This window comes from Blastomyces dermatitidis (genome assembly GCF_000003525.1).
Source record: "Blastomyces dermatitidis ER-3 genomic scaffold supercont1.6, whole genome shotgun sequence".
Taxonomy (NCBI): domain Eukaryota; kingdom Fungi; phylum Ascomycota; class Eurotiomycetes; order Onygenales; family Ajellomycetaceae; genus Blastomyces; species Blastomyces dermatitidis.
The window spans coordinates 3,739,850-3,765,048 of record NW_025544779.1 but is presented as its reverse complement, the minus strand read 5'-3'; the positions used below and the strand labels follow the sequence as shown (position 1 = coordinate 3,765,048).

Below are 25,199 nucleotides of genomic sequence, written 5' to 3'. Positions count from 1 at the left end.
TAATTTCAGATACAATTACAGTTAGTCTAACTATTCAGTCTGCAGAGTCAGCTATTCAATCTTATATATGAATTCAAAGAAGTGTATGTAACATCACATAAAATAACATTTTTTTGCTGAAAAATGTTTGTTTTTCTCTAATAAATACAAAGATGTTTTGTGATGAGATGCACTATGCACCTGTTAATTAATAAGGTGGGTTTTTAATGTAGGCATATGTAATAAAGAAAGTCAGGGCGGTAAGTCAAGTGCATGAGATGTAGCGCTTCTATTGTCAAATGACTCCACTTTTAAAACAAGGAGCTCTGTTGCTAATTTGCGCACGAGTACCCAACCCTTAGAGGCCAAGCGCTTAATCGGAGATTTCAATGGACAAGTGAGATTAAAATAGAAGACAGACCTACTTATCGCTGTTTACGAAGGAACAAGGAAGAAGCCGCAAGTATAAATAGAGCTTCATTTCACTCGTAAATAGAGAGCAAGCAACGATCCAGGCAATTTTCTTTTCCTTCACATATTTTCTACGTCCCTTCCAACTGTCATATTCAATCAATTTGACATTGTTTTTAATCCAAACAACTCGCTCTAGTCCCAAACACGACCCTATTTCTACCACATAATATAAATACAAATGTCTCGACTATTTAGTGGATCTCTTCAAACTCTTGTCCGCTGGTCAGGATTCGACAAGTCCAAACTATCAGCAAAGTGGAAAACCGCAGTGGAAAATTTCACGAAGCCAGGAGGAGGGGCTGAGAATGTATGTCAAGATCTTGCCTAGTGCCCATGATATTCTAGTTGGTAAAAACTGGATCATTACTGTGCCGTAATTTAGATCGCTAATAAATTTGAGTTCCAGAGACTTGGCAAACTAAACAGTGTCAATATCAAGCATGTATACTTCAGGAATATTCATTGTATCTGACTGACTTGAAAGCAGACACCGGGATGACAATCCTGTCCACAAATCCCACTTCAATCGAGATGACAACGAATGGGTTATTAGTGCAGAGATCTCGGGTGCGAATGGCAGGAAGGTCTGCCATATTTATGAGGATGGGACTGGCACAACTAAAAAGGGGGAAGAGAGGCGTTAACTATTGAAAATCCCACTGGTGTCATGGTTTGGCAGGGGCTGTTACTGTTTGATCAATCTGTGGTTAGGAAATGAACTTGTGTTGTCGTTTTTCAAGTACGTTGGGATAAAAGTGCGCCTGAGAATCAATCATATCTCCCAAGAGGGAGCTGCCCACAAAATCCATTAAGCATCGTAACTGTGGTGTAGAAATTGTAGATAGGCGCCTGTCTATTCAACTCCGCTGACTCCACAAGTATATTATATATCGAATTCATCACGTGACCAACGTGCAAGGTTGATGGTGAGGTGGCCCAATTATTATTTAGAATTTAGTGGGTGATACGATACAATGGTTTAGCCGCCCAACGTCAAGAGGACAGAGTTAGTGTTTCAATTTGCTGGAACCCCCAGTTGCTCTCCGCTGTTGAGCAGTCATTGGACTATCATCACTTGCATAAATACATATGACTCTCTTCCTTAAATCCCGAGACAAGGAAAAAAGAACGAAAATGGCGCCATGATTGGTTAAGGCAAGATTCAGCTCTTATGCAGTTGCAAGTGAAAGTGAGACTGGAAAGTTGAAGGACAGCCCAACAGTCTTGAAAAGTGGCAGTGTTTGGTATCAGCGCTGAGACGCTGGGGCCGGGAAAGGACCTGGAGGCCTGTGAGAGAGCGCGGATGGAGGTAGATCACACAGATCCAGATGGGGAGGGTTTCGCATTGTTCTCTGCGAAAGGGGGAATACGCCTGAAAGGTTATAATGGATGCGGCAAGTACCATCGCCAGTGTGTCCAGGATCTATTTGTTGAATATTTGTTCACTGTCATTTTCAAAAGAGTGAGTCATGGCTCTCTAGATTCAAGCATAGCCAATGGCGGTGACAGGAGCCCATTCCCTGGTTAGCCAACCGAAGCCAGCGCAGCAAGAATGGAGCAGCACAGGGCTCGAATGGTATTGCAAGGAAGATGTTGGTTGTTGAGATCTTGGATTCTGCCTAGATTCTGCATTTTTCTTACAAACAGTCCGCCGTACAAACCCCAGGAGGTCGACCAGCACTTAGACTGACCGTGTGACCGTGTCTGGGACCAGGATCAAACTTTACAGTTGTCACATTGCCTAAAAGCATTACTCCTGGTCATGGTTTGTGTTCATCACATTGATCTCAAATCACATTATTTCAAATATTAAAGATTCCAGATTCACTTTTCAAATAAAAATCTAGTTCTGAATAAAGAATATATTTGAATTCTTAGTCATATTTTCATTCTGATCTTATTATTGAGAATGATATCAAATGAAATTATGAAATTACTTCTCACTTACATAATATTATAATATAGTGCTCATTTGTTGAAAATTCAATAGAGAGTGTTATCAAATATTATTACTTTTCTGAATACAGATCATAATTCATATAATTTTAATTATGAAAAAAACATAAAATATAAAAAAAAACAAAAAATAAAAAACAAAACAAATACAAGAAAAAATCATATTAAAAAAAAAAAAAAGAAAAGAAAAAGAAAAAAATAAAAAATAAAAATAAAAAAAATCAAGATTACAGAGCTGCAGTACTCTCAAAATACTTACTTCTCAGAGTCTTTATAATGTTTATTATCAACTGTGTATCTCTCACAGTGAGAGTAACACAGTCATAATAAGTCATTGTCTTAATATTATTTAATAAATAATCAGTATATATCTGTATAAATGTGAATAATTAGAAAATATACACTTAAAAAGTGTGATCAGAGTGAACTCTGCTATCACTTGAATAATATTAAGAATAGAATACTGAAATTGATAATTCCTCTCATCAATTTCACAGACAAGGTGTGTGAAGATAATCTTAGAGAATATAAGATTCTCTGACTTCTGATAAAAATAAATCTCACAGAGAGACTCTATTTTCATGATATCAGAGACTGAGTATTATCAAAAAGTATTACTTTTATACAATGTATATACACTTACTGCAGTAATTCACTCTCTGCATACATGACTGAGAGTTGCAGCTTTCTCATGCTACACAGCTCTTTCTGAGATGCTGCTGTCAGTTTATAACTCATGCAGTCTCTCAGTCTAGCATGCACTGCATGTATACAGCTCTACATGCTGAGACTGTGTTGATTATTATAGTCTGGTATAATACTCACTTTTCACAAGTCATGTTTTATTTGAGAGAAGGAGAGAAAGATACAACTATTGTTTTATTAAGAGAGAGATGAATAATTAGTATTATTAAATTAATTTAATTCATCTATATTTAAAATTTGATTAGTTTATACTCTTCAATTTGAGAATTTCTATAAGTGTTTTAATAGTTTTCATACCAGCTTGAACTTAGTAATGAATTGAAGAAGAAGAGAAAAGAGAGAAGAAAGAAATGAGAATAACTTATCTTTATAATATGAAAATAGAGAATCACTGTAATCATTCTTTCTAGCAACAAAGATCTGTTTTCTGTATGTATTTCTGATATAGATTATATGATAAATGTATATAAAGAATATCAATAGTGCATGTATTAAATGAAGATAATGTTGTTATATAACACTGTAGTTATTTCTATACATCTCTGAAAGCTGTTAATAGTTTCTTTATCTCTTTATATTTGATAAGTTAATAATATATTTCAATGCACTTTCTCTTTCATTATTATCATTATCATTATTATTATCATTATTATCATTATTATTATTATTATCATTATCATTATCATTATTATTACTATCATCATCATTATTATTATCATTATTATTATATTATTGCCTATCTTCACTCTCTCTCAATGCTTATTAAAATCAATTATGTCATTTCTCTTCAAATATTCTGCGGTTCTGCGAATCATCAAGGCACGTGAGCACTGTCACAGATTGAAGAGAGAGAAGAAGAAGATGTTCAAGTGCAGAGAGACAGATCATAAGACATATTATAATGCCTTGAAGAGACTCTGTAAGAGAGTAGAATAATAATAATTTTAAGTAATACTTCTGATAGATTTAGACTGAACTAAGTATAGAAATAATACAGATGACACTGCTTATGAGAGATTGAAAAAGAAGATAGTGAAGAGTCTTATACAGTAGTGATAAGATCAGAAGAAGTTCTGAGAATGATTTGAGGTCAAGATGAAGAGAGAGAGAAAGAAGAAGAGTGTTACTATAAATAAGTAATAACAGAAGAAGATTAAGAAGATATTGAAGTAGAAGATAAAGAAGTCAAAACTGATAAGTTTTTTATTAAGAGATAATGATTTTTGATAATACTTCTGTTCTCTAATTGATTAGCAGGAGCTGACAGAGAAGAAGAAGATTGAGGCCTTGTTCAGGTCTTGAATGTGCTTTATGATTCAGAATATTGAGAAGGCAGCTCTGCTCTCTGAGCATGTCAATCTGCTTATCACTGAGATGGAACCTGAGACAGTAGACTAGAAAATGCAGGATTTTGAGATGCAGGTTGATCTGGCTGAAAGAGAGCAGTGAGAACCCTTCTCTGAGAAGGCAGTGAAGAGAGATTTTGAGATGATTATCACCTCAGATAAGAAGAAGAAGAAGAAGAAGAAGAAGAAGAAGAAGAAGAATAAGAAGTGAATTATGAAGAATGATAAGAAGAATGAGAAAGAGAAGAAGTAAATTTTTTTCTTTTTATATTAGTTAGTTGTAAGTTTAAGTTTTTAATTATTAATAATTAAAATTGATTTTGAGTTTTCAAAAATTATTGTACAAGTTGTAATCAAGTCAGGAATAATATATATATATATATATATTTAATTATCATGATTCATAAATCACTATATTTAATGTATAAGTATCAACATTTTTTCAACATTGATATTCACAATATTAATATATTTTTAATAATATCATCTGATAATGCAATTTGATAATACTCTCTTTCATAATATTAATATATTTCAAGAAATATGACAGAGATTAATCAAGATTATTTATTTACTTTTATACATCAATGATATTCAATCTGAGTTAGTACTAAAATTATAACTAAGCTAAGAAACAAGATTATTTTCTCTTATATTAATTCTTCTTACACACATCAGTGATCAGTTATTGAAAATAAATTATTATCTTTCTTAAATTATTATCATGTCTTCTGAATTCACTTCTTTCACTTCTTTTACTTCTATTGAAGATTCACAAACTCTTCAAGAAATTACTGTGAATTACAAAGTCTACATTATTTACAATTCAACACAGAATGCTCTCTTTCAATTATAATAAATAATCACTTTATTCTTCATATCTGATTTCAGGTCATGAAATTTATAGAAAACTCAATATAAATATCAAGATGAACTATGAAATAATTATCAACAGATTGTATTACAGATTACTGAAGAGTCATCTCTTTATCACAATCACTGCAACTTCATTTAGAAACATTCATCATGAACTGATCATGACTCTGAAGAAATTTCCTGATATCTGAAGTTATCAGAATGCAGATAATAAAAGAAAAATAATCAGAAAATTACTACTGAGCTGATAAGTTACTCTATCAGATAATGATTTTTGATAACACTAACTTTCTAATTTAAAGAAAATCATGCAAAAATGACTCTGTATCAGTACTCTGATTTCACAACTCTTATCTGATAACTTCTGTGAATAATTACTTCATATGTATATATCTCTGAATCTTTCTCTTCAATCAATTGAAAATCCTGAATTCTGAACACTTCTTCAAATACTTAATTCAAATCTTTATATTTCATATTGATTCTGTCTTCAGTTCAACCTTGAGATATACTATAAAGTCAATATATAACATCTAGAATCAGAGTTAAAGAATCATTGAAGAGTGTCTCTCACAGTGAATGCATGAACTAGTATAAACAATCTTGTATTTATAAGAGTTACATGTTATTACATTGATGAGAACTGAACTTATTAAGAGACATTAATTAAATTTAAATCATTGATCAGTAGTCATACTGAGAATTATATAACAGAGATATTAATAACTGTAATTAAAAATGACTATTGAGATATTAGTCTCAGTCTTCTTACAATTACAACTGACAATGCTGTGAATAACTACACTATAATGAAGAGCTTGAAGTAAAAATTGACTTTGTATTTCTGAAATAATAAACAAGATCATATTCTCTGCATTGCTCATATGATTCAACTTGTAATATAAACACTGATAAAGAATCTTAATATTGAGATGAAGAATAATAAGATGACTGATTCTTGAAATGAGAATAAGATGAAAGTGATTACTCAAGTAACTTTTATATTCACTTTGTAAAAGATAATGTTTTTTAATAATACTTTTTAATATTACTTTTTGATATTGCTTTTTAATAATACTACTGTTAATTTTGAATAGATTGACTAATAATTTAAATATCATAGATTTAAAACATTGCTAATGTGATTTGTATCTCTTCTAAATAACAACAATGATTTCATGATATTTAATAAATAAACAAATCAGTCACATCACTGAATATGATACAGAATGTTAGAATATAATAAAGTTCAATATATGAGATAACTATTCAGACTCTTTGATTGTGTCAGATAATTAATTATTGAGTGTAATACTCTGATCAGAAAAAGATTCAAATATTAAAACTTTCTGATATAAAGTGAACTCAGTTGAAATATGTGATTGATTTACTGTTTCAGTTTTATAAGACAACAAAGACAGTCTCAATCACTTGTACATCAATGCTGCAGTCAGTCTGATAAGTGTATAACAGTTTATTTACTCATCTTGAGAAGCAGTTGAATCACTTAAAAAGAAATTCAGTCTGAAATAATGCTATAGCACAGGCTATTATTACTGTAAGAAATAAACTGACATATTACTACAGCAAAATGAAACAATCTTTTACAGAGTACTATGCTGTAGTAGCTCTACTAGATCTCTTCTATCAAGTTAACATCTACACTTCTTAAGATTGAATAGAGAAGAAATAAGACTCATATGTTAAATTAGTCTGAGACTACTATAATATCAACTATCAGAGATTTGAATAAGCAGATATTCAAGATATGAAGACAGTGAAATACAATTCTCTAGTAAGTAATGATCTTTGATAATACTTCATATCACATAGAACTATAATACTAACTTTAAAACAGAACTTATATACATTGATTATAACTGAAAATCAGATAAAACTATATACTTATAAAACTGAATTTAACTGCTATCTTCAAGATAATCTGATGAATTTACATGCTAAATCAATTCTAGAGTTATAAAAAATTATTAAGAGTATATATTCAACTGTTACACTGATAGCATGTGATATTCTGATAATTTCATTGATAGAGATGAGAATGAAGTGAAAGTTTAACTCAAGTTAAGATATTTATCACTATCACTGAGAACAATTATAAGAAGAAATAATCAAGAAACTCATAATTATAAAACATAAAATTATCAGACAGTTTAATATCTCTGATCATAGTATATCAGAGAAGTGTAGTTTTCATGAGAAAGTGAAGAATAAACTTACACAAGAATGTATTTAGTTATTTTATGAGTGTTATCAATAATCATTATCAAATTCTGATTATATAAGCAATCACTGAATAAATTGAATGAGACTGATTTTAATCTTCAGTCTCAGTCTCATTCTGATTTTAAAAGAATAATCATCTTTCACAGTTTATTCTGAAAAATTACTCTCATTTCACTATTCTTGAATTAAATCTGGTCATTTTTCACATCATTTCTCTCAGAAATGATCCATTTTCAGATTTTTTTAAGGCTTGGTTCTGGTGGGACTCATGCCAAGAAATGTATGAGACCAGACCAAATGAGACCAAATGTGAAATTCATGATCTCGCCGGCCAGTCTACCAGCACTTAGGTAAATATTTATCTTTTACTACGAGTACAGTACTGTAGAATAGTTGAAGGTTGTATTGATAGAGCTATCTACAAAGAGCTTAATATATGTAGCGTCCGCCTCAATGGCGTTGCCATAGCGACCGCTCCGCCTACACGTGATCTCATATGTAATATAAATATAGCTAGCTCTTCTGTACCATCAGCGCACTGCTGGTAGAAGAGCCGATTAACTCCTGAGACTCTCAACACCTCTTCTCAGACCAGCTATCACAGAGTACAGTACTTCTCTCAGTGGCTTCTCTAGACTCTCAGTGACTTCTCTTAGTCAGTTCTCTCAGTGAACTTAGTTTTAGAGCTTAAGAGCTCACTTTTAGAGCATACTTCTAGAATGTCTCTTAACACTGTTAAATATTCAGAGTATTTGTTTAAAATTTTTAAGTTTATTCTGAAATTGAACTTATACATGTTAATCACAGTGAGACTCACACTTAACACTCATATAATCTGTAGATTACTGAGTTAAAAGAGCTCAATTATTGTTAATATATAACTGATAGAAAAGCTGATTAACTTCTAGAACTCTTAACATCTTCTTATTAAATATAATAGATTAATTATCTCACAGGTTATAATCTGAATAGCATGTTTTTATAAAGAATTACATTATTTGTATTTTTATTTTACTTTTATTTAAGAATATCTGTGTAAGTATTGAATATATTCACTCTGAATAGAAGAATTCTTTTATCATATTTTCTTTGCATATTTTAAGTGTAACTGCTTAGTCAGCAATTGAAATAGCAGAATTCTACAGTATAATATAATACATTCTTTTCTAATTTCTCTCTTTAACTCTTCTTTAACTGATAAGAAGTGTGTCTATTATTATTATTATTATTATTATTCTTCAATTATAGATGTATACAGTCAGAGACTATGATATCTACCTGAGAACTTTTAGTTCTCAGGGTTTTTCCTATATCTGTAAAGTTAACTATTATACATTCATCAATTTCAGATATGTAAAATCAGAAAATTTCAGCTCAGAATATAAAAACTGTTTACAAATTTCAGTGTTTTAACATCTTCTGATACTTTGAAATCATTTGACAATATTATGACAAAGGAAAAGACAACACAGTCTTAAAGATAGACACATTAAATAGATAGATAGAAAGAAATTGAAAGAAAAAGATAAAGTAAAGAGAGACTGTAACAAAACAAATTATTAAAAGATAGTATATAGCTGTTTTAACAGACTATATCAGATTGATTTTCTCCTCTTCATATTCAGATATTTCTGAATTTAGTCATTTTCTTATAGCTGCTTAAGTTTCTGATAAAAAGTCTATTAAGTATTTTATTCCTGTCTCAGTTGAGAATAAGAATCTCATATTTAATTGATTTAGATTATACTTCTCTTTCAATCTGGCTCTGAGACTATTGTATAATGCACAGTATATTACAATATACTCAGAATTCTCATTTGCATTGCAGAATGAGTATTTTATTGAGTTAAATTTATCATCAAATCTTTGTATATAAGATTTGAAATAGTCATGTTCTAGTTTTAGCTGTATTATAGATGAGAATATTTTCTTTTTACATTTAATTAAACAAGATTTTCACTTGAGTTTTATTTCAAATCTTGAATAATGTATACTCTTCTTTTATTTCTACCAGCTTTTATTTCACTTGTCTAAACAAGCTTCTTTTATTTTTCTCTTTATAAAAGATCAGAACACAATCTTTTGAATAAATCTGCTTAATTCTGCACTCTTTTTTACAGCTGAATCAGTCATTTCATTATCATGAATATTCATATAAGCAGGAACTCAATGCAGATGAATTATCAGCTTTGATATTCTTCTCTTTTAATTTTTTAAAACAGAGTTTAAGATCAGTTCTGTGATTCAGAAGAACGTATGACTGTCAGATAATAACGCGGCCGCTTCTGAACTTGCTTACAAGTGTAAAGAAGGTCATAGCAGCCACTAATTAATTTAGTATATAATATTATGATATATAAGAAGCCGGTGTACACCTGTAATTATATACTGACTGAAGCAATCTTTGAATCACATCTGATAGCATGTCTAAAAACTAGTGAGAAGTGCAGACTTCTTCAGAGTGTGATAATTCTGTCTATAAAGCAATTCATAGTTATCATGTCAGTGTGGTTCTAGAACATCTCAAAAGATAGTGTATAAAGAGTGATGAGTGAAAGAGCATTCTATTAATACTGTGTTACTTGTTGAGAAAAAACTTCACATTCAGATGAATGCTATGTATGTAAATGAATGAGATGTGAGAAAAGAGATAAGAGCAGTGAATCAGATTCAAAGAAGACTACTCTTCACTCAAAGAGATAAAAGAGAGAAGTAGTCATCACTGAAGTCATACAATAATAACAGAAATCATATAATGATATAGTGATATAATAATACAGTGATATAATAATAGACATGATACAATCAATGAGAAATCACTGAAATGAATATCTTTTCTAATTAATATGAATAACACTCTTCTCTGCTATCTGAACTGAAAGATATACAGAACCTCTCAGAGAATTTACTTAAAGCAGTAAGAAAAGCAGCTGAAACTGCTGAACTGAAATCAAAGCTCTATATATGTATAAGAATTCTAAATAAGATTGAGACCTTATATACACAGTGATAGACTAAGATGAAAGTCAAACAATAATTAGCATTCACTGTAAATTAAGTATTCACTATGAAGAGCTTTGCTGATGTAATCATCATCATTAATATAAATAGAGAAAACCAGATCTTAGACCTGCAGTAAGAGATTAAATATTTATATAAATAGATAACTACACTGAATCTGAAGCTCTTATTATAATTATTCATAATCTCTTCAGAAGTGTACATATTATTGAAGACTGCTGCACAGAATGAGAATCTAAGTATGAAATATATTAAGTCAGAAGATCTGTTAAAATTATTAAGCTTTAATAGTGACTGAAAAAATGATGCTGTAATCAGCTGACTAAGTCAGATATAATCATATTATCAGATTGATTATGAACTTACAGACAGATAGTTAATAAAATTTTAACAAGTTTTAAGATCTGCTGTGTTTCTACATAGAAAAGCAAAGTCATTATAAATAACTAATAAAAAGATAAATCTTACAGACTTAGAGTAATATTCATTCTTATAAATATGAAATGAGTTTTTCAAATGAATCTTGCATAACTTTGAGAAAGTGAATATATAAGATGAGTATTATAAATACTTCACTGAGTGTAGATAAGTAAGTAATTATATATCATACTTCACACACTTTAGCTTATATTATCTCATATTGAATGAAGAGCTTTCAATATCTTTCTGTTTACAGATCTTCATTCATAATCTTACATCTGAGTTAAGAGTGAAATGAAAATGGTTAATCTCATAATCAGATATAATAAAAGAAGTATACAACATTCTCATTATACAGAAATAAGTGAGTCAATTATTATAAAAAATATTACAATCAAGTATGTCTCAGCAGAGAACAGATAATCAGACTTCTACAGCACAAGTCACACACTCAGATATAATAAATCTAGATCTGAATGTCATTGCTAAAGTACTGAATTCTCTGAAAAAGAGATTCTCTGAGTGAAAATCTTGATATTATAAGTATTGAGCTTGCTTTAACTGCAGATATCAAAATCATGATATAAAAGATTACACTCAGCATGTGCAGTTAAGAGAAATAAGAGAGTTAAAAAACTAGCAGAATTAGTGAGCTCAGAGACACTTGCTGATATTCTATGAAAAGTCTTCAAAGTGAAAGAGATGATCATATTAGATAACTCTCTGAATTCTGTGAATATCAAGAGAAAGCAGGCTTCTGACTGAGATGCAGATGAGAATGAAGTGAATACTCATCTCAATATCTTGAGATCTGAAATGTTAATGTATAAGAAGTACTTGAGTAAGAATCAAGAGATGACTGTAAAAGTGTTAACAGATACAGAAGCTTCTATATAAAATATTAATAATTATATAATCTGAAGACTGAAAGAGATTCACTGAGTGAAGAATCTTCAATGTATAAGATTATCTAATAATTAATATTTAATATCACTTACAAGAGTAAGAGTTTCCTTGCACTTCAGAGAATAATCTTGCTATATTTGAGTGTAAGAGCTGCAGAACATAAAATACAATCTTATTCTCAGACTCAATTGATTTCAAAGATTCAATCTGCAGATTCAATGATGTACATATCATATGCAGTTGACTGATAGAAAGAAAACAGTTCATACAATTCTATCAACTGATATGAGAAGGACATTTCACATCTCTGATATAGAAGAATTAAATCTGCTTATACACTAATAAGTAAAGAGAATAATTCACAAGACCTCACCTGAAAGCATTCTGTATGTTATACAGAACTCAGAAGCAGAGAAAACTAAGATAAAGAATATGCAGAAGAACAAGTTTATGAAGAAGCTTCTGAAGAAGTATGAAAAGATCTTCTGAACAGATCTTTCACTGAAATTGTTACTAGAACAAGGATTTGTACATGAGATTGACACAGAGAATACAAAACCAGTCAATCAGAATGTATACTCTCTGTCACAAACACATCTTAAAGAATAGAAGTGTCAGATTACAGATCTTTTAGAATATGATCTCATATGATTCTCATCAAGTGCATGAGTCTTTCCAGTTCTATTCATAACAAAGACAGATGAGAAGTGATGAATATGTATCAATTATCAAGCACTTAACAAGCTTACAATCAAGAATGAATATTCACTGTCACAGATTCAATAACAGTTGAATACAGTTGAAAATGTCTGATATCTATTAAAGATTGATCTTCTCTCAGAATACTGGCAGATCTGTGTAGACAAACTGTCAGTTCTGTAAATCATATTTAATATATAATGAGAGAAGTTCAAATTTCTGACAATGCTATTTAATCTGATAAATATGCCTGTCATCTTTTAAACAATGATGAATATGATTCTTTATAAACAGAATGAAATCTCATACCTCATATATCTCAATGATATTTTAGTCTTTTCAAACTTATATGATGAATATCTGAAGTATCTCAATAAAGTGCTTACAACTCTGACAGAGTATAAGCTCTATATCAAATCAACAAAGTATGTGTTTGAAATGAAAGAGTTGAAGTTTGTAGAATATGTAGTGAGTGATAACTGTATACACTTCATCTTAAAGAAATTGAATATTATAGTGAATTGACTGTGACTGAGAAACATATATCATGTACAACAGTTTCTTGAGTTGATCTCATATTACTGCAGATTTATCAAGAATTTCATATAAATATCTGCATCACTCTCAGATCTCTTAAGAGAAACAGATACAAATCTGTAAAGAAAGAAGTTTTATTCAATTATCTGAAATACTGTGTGTGAAGAGACTTTTCTCACACTGAGAGAATATGTAATAACATTCTCAGTATTTATTCAATCAAATCATGATAAATCTTTCTATATCAAGACAGATGTATCTGAATGAGCTATCAGAGATACTCTTCTATAGATGAGTAAGAATAATAAGCTGCACTCAGTGATGTATAATGATAGAAAACTATCAGACATCAAGCTTAATTACTCAGTATATGAAAAGAAATTACTAGCAATCAAGCACATGCTGATGTTGTGAGATAGATATATTGATAATAAGTATATAATAACAGTGATCACAGATTATGAAAGCCTCATCTATCTATAATTAATAATAAAATCTTTCAAAGACTTAGCACATTGAATCTTAGAGTTTCAAGTGTACAATCTTCATATTAAATATTAAAAGAGATTGAACACTGTAGTATCTGATGCAATCAGTCACAGACCTGATGTCATAGATGAGAGTTCTGCAAATCAGGCACAAGAGATGTTTGTATTAAATGCACTGAGAGAATACAAGAAATCAGAATGAGTGAATAGCATTATCTCTCACTTAAAGAATGATAAGATGTCAGATGATAAGTATTTTATAAAAGTAGTAGAAGAGATGCTTCTGATCTTCAAGCTGAGAAAATTGAAAAATAACATTGTGCTTTACTGTGATCTAGAATATGTGAAAGCTCTCTATCTAGAATCTTTATTTAGACATAACTTAATGACTTATATACATACGAAATTCAGTCACTTAGAAAGCTCTGAACTCATAAGTATACTTGAATCAAGAGTGTACTGATCAAGTATAGCTGAGAACATTCAGATGTACACTTATGAGTGTCTGAATTATCACATCATGAAAGAATCTAAGAAAGGATTAGAATATGAGAAAGTACAATATCAGATGAAATATATGATATAATCATTCAAATGATGAAGAGTGAACCTCATAGACATATTACTGTGAACATCAAATAGAAATTATTGAATAATCACTGCTATTAACTATGCTACTGACTGATCAGTCATAAAAGCAGTTTCAGAGATAATAGAGAAGATGATGATGAAGTTTCTACATAATGAGATCTATATTAACTATGAAATATCACATGAGATTCTAACTGATAATAATGTGAATCTTATAGAAGAAGTAATGAGACATTTCATGAGTCAGTTGTAGATAAGATATTATAGAACAATATCATATCACTCATGAATAAACAGAAAAGTGAAATACTTGAATAAAATCTTGAATAACATGATGATGAAATATCTAGTAAGCAAGTCTATAAGACTATGAAATGAATATCTCAGATAGACACTATTAGTCACATGAATTCAACAGCATGCAGTCTTCAAGTATTTATCATTCTATCTGTTGTATGGATTGCATCCGTGCATCTCAGAGAATGCTTTGAAAAAGATGAGAAAGAGAACATCAGTTGTAGATGCACTAGTTGCAGACACAGTAGAAACAATAGTTGTGAATGCAACAGTCACAGATACAGCAGTTACAGACACAGAATTAAGATTGAAAGTGATCAGTTATACATGTGTAAAAGTTAATAAGTTACTTCTGAACTGAGCAATTCAATCAAAAAGAATATAAGACTTACTACTTAAGAAATCAAGTCTTAAGATGAGAACATGAGTTCTTATACATAATGAAGATTCTGAGAAGTTTCAATCTAGATGATTTGAGCTTGATAAAATACTTAAATCACATTCTCTGAGAATATACATATTGAAGGAATCAGAGAGACAGATCTTATACAACTTAATAAATAATTCATATCTTATAAAGATGAAGATGCAAGATCTGAGTGAATTATAATTATTCACAGCACTCTTATCAGTGTTAAAAAAGAAGAGACTTATAATTAAAAAGTCTTATAAAGTAAGAGAAATCATAGATACTTATAAATTAGATAATCTCACTTATTCTGATCTTTTCATAATTATAAGAAAAGAATGAAAAGTAATAAAGAAATCAGATAAATATCACACTTTAATAAGTAATGAGACTGTAGTCAGTTGTATAATAATATGCTGCAGACAGCAGATTTAATACAGTAAAGAGTAATCTCAGAGCAGCAGACTTATATATGAATCAGATTACAAAAGAAAAAGAAATTCAGAGTTGAATTTGACTGTTTACATCAGTTCAATTACAGAGATAATAGAGAATAAAGTATCTGAAACATCTGTAAATATATAAGATCAAGTCATTCTGATCTCTGAGAACACTTAGAGATCAGATGAGATTAGTTTTAATAAGCTGTTCACTATAGTAGTCTGAGTGAGTGAAGAGAGACAGTATAATACATGAGATAAAATTATAAGAGATGAAAGCTGCTGAATCTAGTCACTGAACACTGTACTATATACAGATTGTATAAGAGTAGTGACTAGCAGACAAAGAAAAAGTGTAAGAAAAGAGAAGAGATAATGAATTGATTATTAACTATAAAAGTCAGCTGTAAAAGATAAATATTATTATATATATCTCATTCATTTTTATATATCACTTATTTAATCTATTTTCAATATCATGTCATCTGAAAAACATTAAAAATAAAGAAAATCTCAAAACTTGAGATCTGCAAAAGATTTAAGAGCTGTAAGCTGCTCTCATAATAACACTGTGTATATCTTTGATTTCTCTATCACTCTGTGTATGATATTAATGTCATTTATCACAAGATTGACTGAAATGTCAATATAGAAATGATTACACATATGTATAGAAAAATTAAAGAAGAGCATGAAACTCACAGAATCAGAAGTCAAGATAGAAAGAATAGAGATGAAAGAAATGAAAGAAGAAGAAAATGCAGAACTGAATAAATAACAGTGAGAGTCACTCAGAGTTAAATACTTATAATTCAGTGTGTACACAATCTTCTCTGCAGAGAAGGAAGAGAAAGTGATAAAAGAAGCTTAAGAGTAGAAGAAGATAGTCTCAGCAGCATAATTATCTTTGATTAGAATGATCTCTAGCACTGAAGTAACTAAGAAGTATTATTAGTGTATAAAAACTGTAAAATCAAAGATAAGAATAGTTACTGAATAAACACTCACTGATCTTAGAGTTATACACATAATTACAACACACATGAGGCTTTTCAGAAAGACAGAGAAGAACACAGAGAAATGCAGAAAGCAGAATACAGCACATGAACAGCTTATTCTCATAATAACATCTCAGACAAGGTGTACAAGCCTCATGTTTATAAGTGTAAAAGAGTATAATATTCATATTTCTGTTTCTGAAAACACAGATATCTTTTATCTGCACTACAAAGTTAAATAACAGATATCAGAGAATAGACTGCTACAGATCTATCATCTTAAAGAAATTCATTAGAGTAGATATATCTACAATGTTAAACTTTACAGTTATAAAAAGTTTCTTAATATCTGTGAATATTATAACTTCATGCATAATAAAACTCATAATAATTTTCTCTAAGAACAGGAAAATCAGTGTCAGAAAGAAAAGATGAAAAAGAAAAAGACTTACAATCTTAACACTGTTGAGAGAGAGAGTGATTCTCTGATATAAATAAATGATTATTTTATCACAAATATTTAAAATGAATATAATAATCAGCATTTATAATCAAGCTTCAGATAGTTATGTTATACACAGTCTTTATATAATAAATTATTTTAGAGATTGATAAGAAGAGTGAGAGTATATATACTGAGAAATATGATTTATTAAGTTTATACAATATCTTCTTGAAACAGAAAGAGCTGATAATAAAAGTAGAGACAGTAGAAGCAGAGAGAGTAGAAGTAGCAGAAGTGAGAATCACAGGAACAGAGATAGTGAGAGCAGAAGAACTGAAAACAGAGATAAAAGTAGAAGATTAAGAGAGAGTAGCAGAGAAAGAAATAGTAGCAGAAGAGATAGAGAGAGATGTGAAAGACTCAGTCATATATAGTATAAACAATTTCTTTATTATTACATTTTTCAAGTTTTCAATTAATAATTCAACATTGAAATATTCACTATTATCAGTGAATGTGAATCTGTCAATATGTGAAGATTCTATAGAAATAAAAATAAATATCAGCATCTGTATTCATGTAAAATCATGTCAGAAAACACAATCAGAAGCCTGCTGAGAAGAAAAACAGTCAAGAATATATAAGAACATGAAGAAGATGTATTATTCATGATAATACATTCTGATAATCATTAGAAGAAAATGAGTCCTGATTACATTTCACCACACATTATACTTACTACTAATAAACTATCTGATATGAGTACTTCAATAACACTTATTATGAAAACAGAGAGTCATTGTCAGAAACATGTATAATATAATAGATAAATCAATAGAAGGTGTTAAATAGAAGAAGAAAAGATAGAAATCTTGAATAAGATAATAATGTTCAATGATGATAATAATGATAAAGATAATTGAAGAATGAAAAAAGTTAGTGAATAAGTAATATAATATAGTAAAAGTTTCTTTGTGAGAATATATACAGAATACTAGCTGAATCAGAAATAAACTACACTATTACAAGCACTAGTGGCGCGCTAATCCGTATAAAGTGAGAACATACATTATGATTATGTAAGTGTGACTGAATCTGATGAGAGAGAATGTGATTCAGAAGAATGTATAACTGCTGAATAATAATACAGTCACTTCTAAACATGCTTACACTTCTGAAATTGCTTATGCATGTAAAAGAGGCCATAGCGGCCACTAATTAATTTAGTGTACTATATATAAGAAGTATGTATACAGAAAACTTGACCTCACTAAGTGCGCCACTTGACCTTATTATATAATCATGACCTCAACCTCACACAATACAGTAATAATCAGTTAATAATTAACTTTCAACCTTTCAATTCACTCATAGTCTTATTCATTCAGCTCATCAATCAATCAAAGTATGTATAGCTGATTCATAATTAATTAAATGAATAGATAAATTCATATAGAATATAAAGAGATGTTTTACAGAATTTTAAAATATATTAAGATAAAAATATTTAATAATTGATTTTAAATTGATTTTAAATTGATTCTGAATTGATTCTGAATTGATTATAGTAATAAAAATAAATTTAATCTATATATTTAAGTAATTAATAATTGATTGAAAATCAGTTCATAATCAATTCAGTATAAATTATATAAATACTTACTTTATTATTAAATTCAAGAATAATTTCAGTATTAAATTGATTTTAAATTGATTTTAAATTGATTGCAGAATTGATGGTAAATAATTAAGAAAGAAAGAGTGATTTCAAATTACAAGAAAAGATGTATTGAGTGAGGTCAGATAGTGACACGGGTCAAATTTGCGAGATCAGCTTACATAACAAGGTTAAGTGACGCACTTAGCAAGGTCAAGTTTTCTGCTTTCTGATAAGAAGCCAGCGTACGCCTGTAATTGTACGCTAACTCAAGCAATCTTTGAAACACATCATGACTGTGAACTTCTCAGATATTTACAAAGTTATTATATAGATGAGCTTATCTTCTCTAATCAACTTTACAGTATCAACTGATTCTATCTCTGCAAGTAAGTCTGTTAACACTGATTAGAAGTATAAACCTGACTAATAGACAGCTATATACAGATTATATCTTTGAAGTTATACAAGTCTCAATTACATATCATCTGTGATGTCTGTGATAATCACAGTTTCTGTAAATCTTCTTCAGAATTCAGAGAGATCTTGCAATTCAAAGATAACTCTTATAAGTCTCTCAGTTCTCAGATCTAAGTTCTCACACTCTACTTATTATAAGAGCAGATTCTCAGTTTTCATCACTCAGTTTATTTACTTTGTAAGCTTTAGAAACACTACAGTGATCTAGAATCCTGAGTTCATCAATACTTTTTATACTTACAGAGTAGTAGTACTGTAATACAGTCTCTTCTTACAAGCATGTATTTTCATTGAGAGAGTAACAGATTCAGATGTCAGCTTTAAGACTCTTGAAAAAGACTGTTACTGACTCTGTCTATAACTTCTTAAATTTCTATTTTAATTTATTCAGACAGTTTGCATGAAGATATTCTGATTTAAAATAGATAAAACAGAGACTCTTGTTCTTAATCTCTCTGTTATATATTCTATTTATAGAAGCTTATGAAATTCTCTCTTTCTACTTAATAGTCAGATATGAATAGACTGATCACTGAGACTATAAATTTCACATTTGATTTCATTTGATCTGATCTTATACATTTCTTGATGTGAATCCCGCTGGGACTAGTCATTAAAAAAACATGCAAAGTAACTATATATCAGATCTTAAAATGAAATCATGACTTGAAAAAAATGAGAAAGTGATCTCATTTAATCTCATTTAGTTTCATTCTTAGCATAAAGTTACTATTTTTAGACATTTTAAGGTTTTTTTTAGACTATTTTTAATTTTTTAAAAAGTAACACTTTTTGATAACACTTAAATGAGATTTAAAGTCATTTAAAGCAATAAAAATAATTTAAATTGAGAAGTGAAAATCATGATCTCATTTGAAAAATGTAATAAGAGTAGACAGTAAGTCTCACTGAGACAGTATTAAACTACTATCTAATGTTAAAACTGTGTAATGAGATCAGTCAAATTGATAATGAGACTATCAAAAAATCTAGTCCTGGTCTCAGACACGGTCACACGGTCAGTCTAGATATGAATCTCTTTATATCTTATCATCTTTCTTTGATAAACCTGTTCTCTGTTATTCTGACTCTTATAAGATTAGTCATTGATCTGCTCTCTGCAGATCTGTGACTCTCACAATAATTCATAAGCAGTGAATAAGAGTTATCAGTTTATTCAGAGTTAAGAAGTTAGAGTCTTGCTTAATAAGCTTATTCTGTATATCTTTATTCAGTCTCTTTATAAATATTATTATTCAGGTCTTGTTTCAGAGCTCTGTTTTCACAGATCTCAATTTATATCATAATTTCATAAAGTATTATAAGTAGTTCTTATCAGATTTCTCACCTGTTTTTCTAATATTAATAATTACAGTTCAGATATTCTCTATTCAGCTTACAGAGTCTTTTAACTTATTCTCTAAATAGATCTTAAGAACAGATTAGTGAGATGTCTTATAATCATTCTCTTGATAATCTAGTCAGTTCTTGACTTCAGTGTAGTAGAGGTCTGTTATTACATAGATAACAGCTTCTTTATCTTTCATATCACACAGTCAAGCTTGTAAGTCAATTTCAAATACAAACTTTTAAAAGCTATTATAGATTGTGATTCAGTAGTTAATCTTAAGCAGTCATAGCTTAAGAAAGTTTCTTTTCAGTTCATAGATATCTCTGAAGATTATGTCTAGAGACTCAGTTCAAGAGTGTTTACAGACAGTAAGCATTTCTTATAAAAAAATAACTTAATCTTATAAGAGATGCTCAAGAATGTTCTTCACTGAGATTAATTCATTTATGAATTCAGAGAATTTCTCTGTCACAGATATAGAGAATGATATCTTATAAATAATTAATAAGTTCTCTGAGACTTCTTTTATAGAGATTATTCATTATTCATATGACTACTTCTGAGCATCTGCAGTAGAGTTTACAGAGATTGAAGCATATAAGTTTCTAGTTCTTTCAGTCATAACAGATGAGTACTGACTGACAGAGCTTGAAATGTAAGAATAAGTACTCACAGATAATTATTGAGGTATTTGCAGCTTGACATGATATGTACTGTTAACTACTAGAAGTATTCACAGTAGAAAGATAAAATTTAGAGATTAAATATATAATAGAATTCAAGCTGAGTTTTAAATAGTATTTGTGAACTCTAGTCTATATAGTTGTGTGTAGTCAAGAGCTGCTAACTCTATTGATTACGCGAGAGATAGAAATAGAGGTAAAGAATTCACAAGAAGCGGGATTTCTTACAAGATAATGTAGTAGCTATTATGTTTTCAAGAACTTTTTCTAAACAGTTCAACAGAGATATTACTCTATATAACTTAGAAATTAAAGGTTTTCTATTAAATTTTATAAGGATTACTTCAGTAGCTTCTCTTCTGCATTCAGAATGATAATCATTTTTTAAGAGATTGAAAAAGAGCTCAAAATATTCATTCTTCAAGTAGAAATATGTGTTTTGAGTAATTAAGTGATTGATTGAATCAGGCCCTGTAGCAGTTTTAATTGAACTTGAGAATATAGCTGACTCTAGTTTATTATGTATAAGCTCAGACCATTCTCAGTTATTTTCATTAATATATTCATGAAATGACATATTCTTCTCTTCTAAATGTGATGAGTATTGAAAGAGAATTCTCATAAAAGCTTGATACTTTTTCTCAAAAGAGTTTGCTGTATATAATTCACTGTGAAATTCATATTCTAAGATTGAAACCTTTTCTACACTTCTTGTTTTAGTATAGTTGAAGACTTTAAAAACTTCTTTTTCTTATACTTCTTCAAGAAATTTGTTTCAGCAGTCTGTTTTGACTGTTTTAATATCTGAAAAATATTTATTTTAAATAGCTTTGAACTCTTTATCAGATATTAAGTTATTCTTTCAATCTCTCTTAGCAGTGACTAATTATTTTCTTTTAGAAGTGATATTCTCATTTTATCAAGATTTGAAATACTCAGAAGACTTTTTCTTTGAAATATTTTCTCTAATACTTGTTAGAAGAATAGATGTAATCAGTTTTACTCTATTCTCAAGTATTTCATTTAAGATATCTTGACTTTGATTTGAATAGAGCTTACTCTGCTTTTCAGATTTCAGCTGTTTTACACTTTCTTTAACTGCTTTTTAATCAGCTTTTTCAAAGTTATACTGATTAGAGAGAAGAGGATTTTCACTTCTTTATTTTTCACTCAGTTCAATATTAAATTGAATGATCTTATGACTCAATTCTGAGGTTTCATTTGAATTGATAAATCAGTTTATAAGTCTTTTTTCAATTAGATTTTATAACATAAAAGTTAGATCTATAATAGATTTCTGTTTGATATCTTTTATAAAGAATATTTGTTGATCAGGCTTATTAACTAAATCTATTAAATGCTTAAAAGTTCATTTAATTAGTTTATCTGCTCTTACTACTCTTTTGTATACTGAATTTCATCAGAGATGATATGTATTGAAATCTTGTATAATTATAGAGTTTTTTAATGAAGTTATGTTTAAAAATTCTCTTTCAATGTTTCAGATATTGTTGCTTTCTTTCAATAACTTTTCATTATAGATATTAATGAGTTAAATAGTATCAAACTCATTCTCTTTATCTATAATATTACTCACTAGAATATTAGAGTCAGATATAATATTAAATCTCAGATTAAATTAATATCTTGATCTTTTTCTTTTATAAATTACTACTCTTAATTTTATCTCAGATTTTTCAGATAGAAAGCAGTACTAGTTTTAATAAGAAATAATGTACTTTTACTCAGTATCAAGTTTTGATTCTTGAGAAAGTATAAAGTCAACTTTTTATTCAAATACAATCTGAAGATAAGAATAAATGTAATTTAAGTTTTTATTCATATTATTTTGAATAAATGTAATTTTTGAGAAGTTTTTAAACTTTTTTATTATTTTTGTTGTATATTTATACTAAAAGAGAGTGAAGATAGAGTAGAATCTAATCACTATTATCAGATAGTAGATTATAACTGTTTTGAAAAGCAGAAATCTCAACTGCTTACATTCTATCTAGTTTATTATCAGACTTATTTCTTAATTCTCTAATCTTCGCAGATGTTTGAAAATTCAAATTCTGTTTATATTTAGCTGAAGAATTGAAGTTTGAAGATTTAGATAGTTAAGAGTTTCTTCTTTTTAAGCTTACAGTTGTAGATTTACTGACTTGACTTTTCTTTTCAGTTTTAGATTTAGTTTAAGCTTCATCTTTTCTTCAGTTCTTCTGAGTTCTTGAAGTAAACATGCATTCTTTTGAGCTAGATGCATGTTTTTCTTTGCAATTGAAGCATTTAAGTAGAGTATATTGACATATTTCATCTCTTTTTGAGCATGTTTCACATTTATACTCACTAGTTTTATAATATCTAGCACAGAATGTGTATTTTGAGTCTCTGAAATAAGAGATTACAAAGTGTTCATATCTTTGACAGTTTGAACACTGTGTTTGAGCTTTGAGATTCATTCTTGAGTCTTTGTATTCATGAACTCTCATTTTTAAATCTGCTACTCTTACTTCAGAGATTCTTGATTATTCAAGTGTCTTTATATATACTAGAACAGAGACATTTCTTCTGCTTTGTCTGAACTCAATTAAATTAAGTTATACAGACTGTTTTCTCAGTTGAATAGAATTGTATTCTTCTAATTCATTTTTGAGAAGTAGCATTTCTTTCTCACACTTAAAAATTTCAACTGAAATATTATAAAGAATGAATTTATCTCACTTTTCATCTCTCTCCGATAGAATTATTGTATTTAGTAGAGATTTTATTACTGATTTTCAGAGATTCTCATTCTGAATGAGGAATTCTGCACTAAATTCACACATTGTAGTCAAGATAATGAAATTTTCAAAGAAAGATAGCTCAATTAAAGCTATAACTAATTTTTAAACTTAATATCAGTCATTAACTGAGAAAATTAATATTATTATTATTATTCTTCAATTATAGATGTATGCAGTCAGAGACTATGACATCTACCTGAGAACTTTTAGTTCTCAGGGTTTTTTCTATGTCTGTAAAGTTAACTATTATACATTCATCAATTTCAGATATGCAAAATCAGAAAATTCCAGCTCAGAATACAAAAACTGTTTACAAATTGCAGTGTTTTAACATCTTTTGACACTTTGAAATCATTTGACAATATCATGACAGAGGAAAAGAGAAAAAGAACACAGTCTCAAAGATAGACACATTAAATAGATAGATAGAAAGAAATTGAAAGAAAAAGATAAAGAAAAAGATAAAGTAAAGAGAGACTATAACAAAACAAATTATTAAAAAAGAGTGTATAGCTGTTTTAACAGACTATGTCTGATTAATTTTCTCCTCTTCATATTCAGATAGTTCTGAATTTAGCCATTTTCTTGTAGCTGCTTGAGTTTCTGATAGAAAGTCTATTAAGTATTTAATTCCTGTCTCAGTTGAGAATAAGAATCTCATATTTAATTGATTTAGATCATACTTCTCTTTCAATCTGGCTCTGAGACTATTGTATAATACACAGTGCATTACAATATGCTCAGAATTCTCATTTGTATTACAGAATGAGCATTCTATTGAGTCAAATCTATCATCAAATCTTTGTATATAAGATTTGAAATAGCCATGTTCTAGTTTCAGCTGTATTATAGATGAGAATATTTTCTTTTTACATTTAATTGAACAAGATTTTCACTTGGGTTTTATTTCAAATCTTGAATAATGTATACTCTTCTTTTGTTTCTGCCAGCTTTCATTTCACTTGTCTAAACAAGATTCTTTTATTTTTCTCTTTATAAAAGATCAGAACATAATTTTTTGAATAGATCTGCTTAATTCTGCACTCTTTTTTACAGCTGAATCAGCCAATTCATTGCCATGAATATTCATATGAGCAGGAACTCAGTGTAGATGAATTATCAGCTTTGATATTCTTCTCTTTTGAATTTTCAAAATAGAGTTTAAGATCAGTTCAAGATTCATTTGATTATTATGAATCTGACTATTTCTAAGTCTTTTTAAAGCAGCTTGACTATCAGAGAATATTCATGTCTCTTTCAAACTATTTCCTCTTTTATAAGATTTTATTTCTATGAGTTTGAAAGCTTTCACTATTACAAATAGTTCAGCATCAAAGACTTCAGATTCACAGCCTAGGTTTCAGAAATCTGAGATAAAATTAATATTATCTTCAGTATAAGTAATGTCTGC

General features: G+C 29.1%; 1 protein-coding gene across 1 annotated transcript; it reads left to right on the top strand.

Moving 5' to 3' along the window:
* The first annotated feature begins 337 nt into the window (after positions 1 to 337).
* Positions 338 to 1,461, top strand: BDCG_06341 (uncharacterized protein). The gene is made up of 3 exons (XM_045422075.1): positions 338 to 760; positions 860 to 891; positions 941 to 1,461. Exons 1-3 carry the CDS (start codon positions 632 to 634, stop codon positions 1,095 to 1,097), a joined length of 318 nt encoding a protein of 105 aa, XP_045277798.1. The 5' UTR covers positions 338 to 631; the 3' UTR covers positions 1,098 to 1,461.
* The last annotated feature ends 23,738 nt before the right edge of the window (positions 1,462 to 25,199 follow it).

Excerpts from the sequence above, each read along its gene's own strand:
- BDCG_06341 (XM_045422075.1), top strand. The coding sequence starts at position 632 with ATGTCTCGACTATTTAGTGGATCTCTTCAAACTCTTGTCCGCTGGTCA. Across the intron at positions 761-859 it reads CAGGAGGAGGGGCTGAGAAT|AGACTTGGCAAACTAAACAG; the intron begins GTATGTCAAGAT and ends TTTGAGTTCCAG. Across the intron at positions 892-940 it reads CTAAACAGTGTCAATATCAA|ACACCGGGATGACAATCCTG; the intron begins GCATGTATACTT and ends ACTTGAAAGCAG.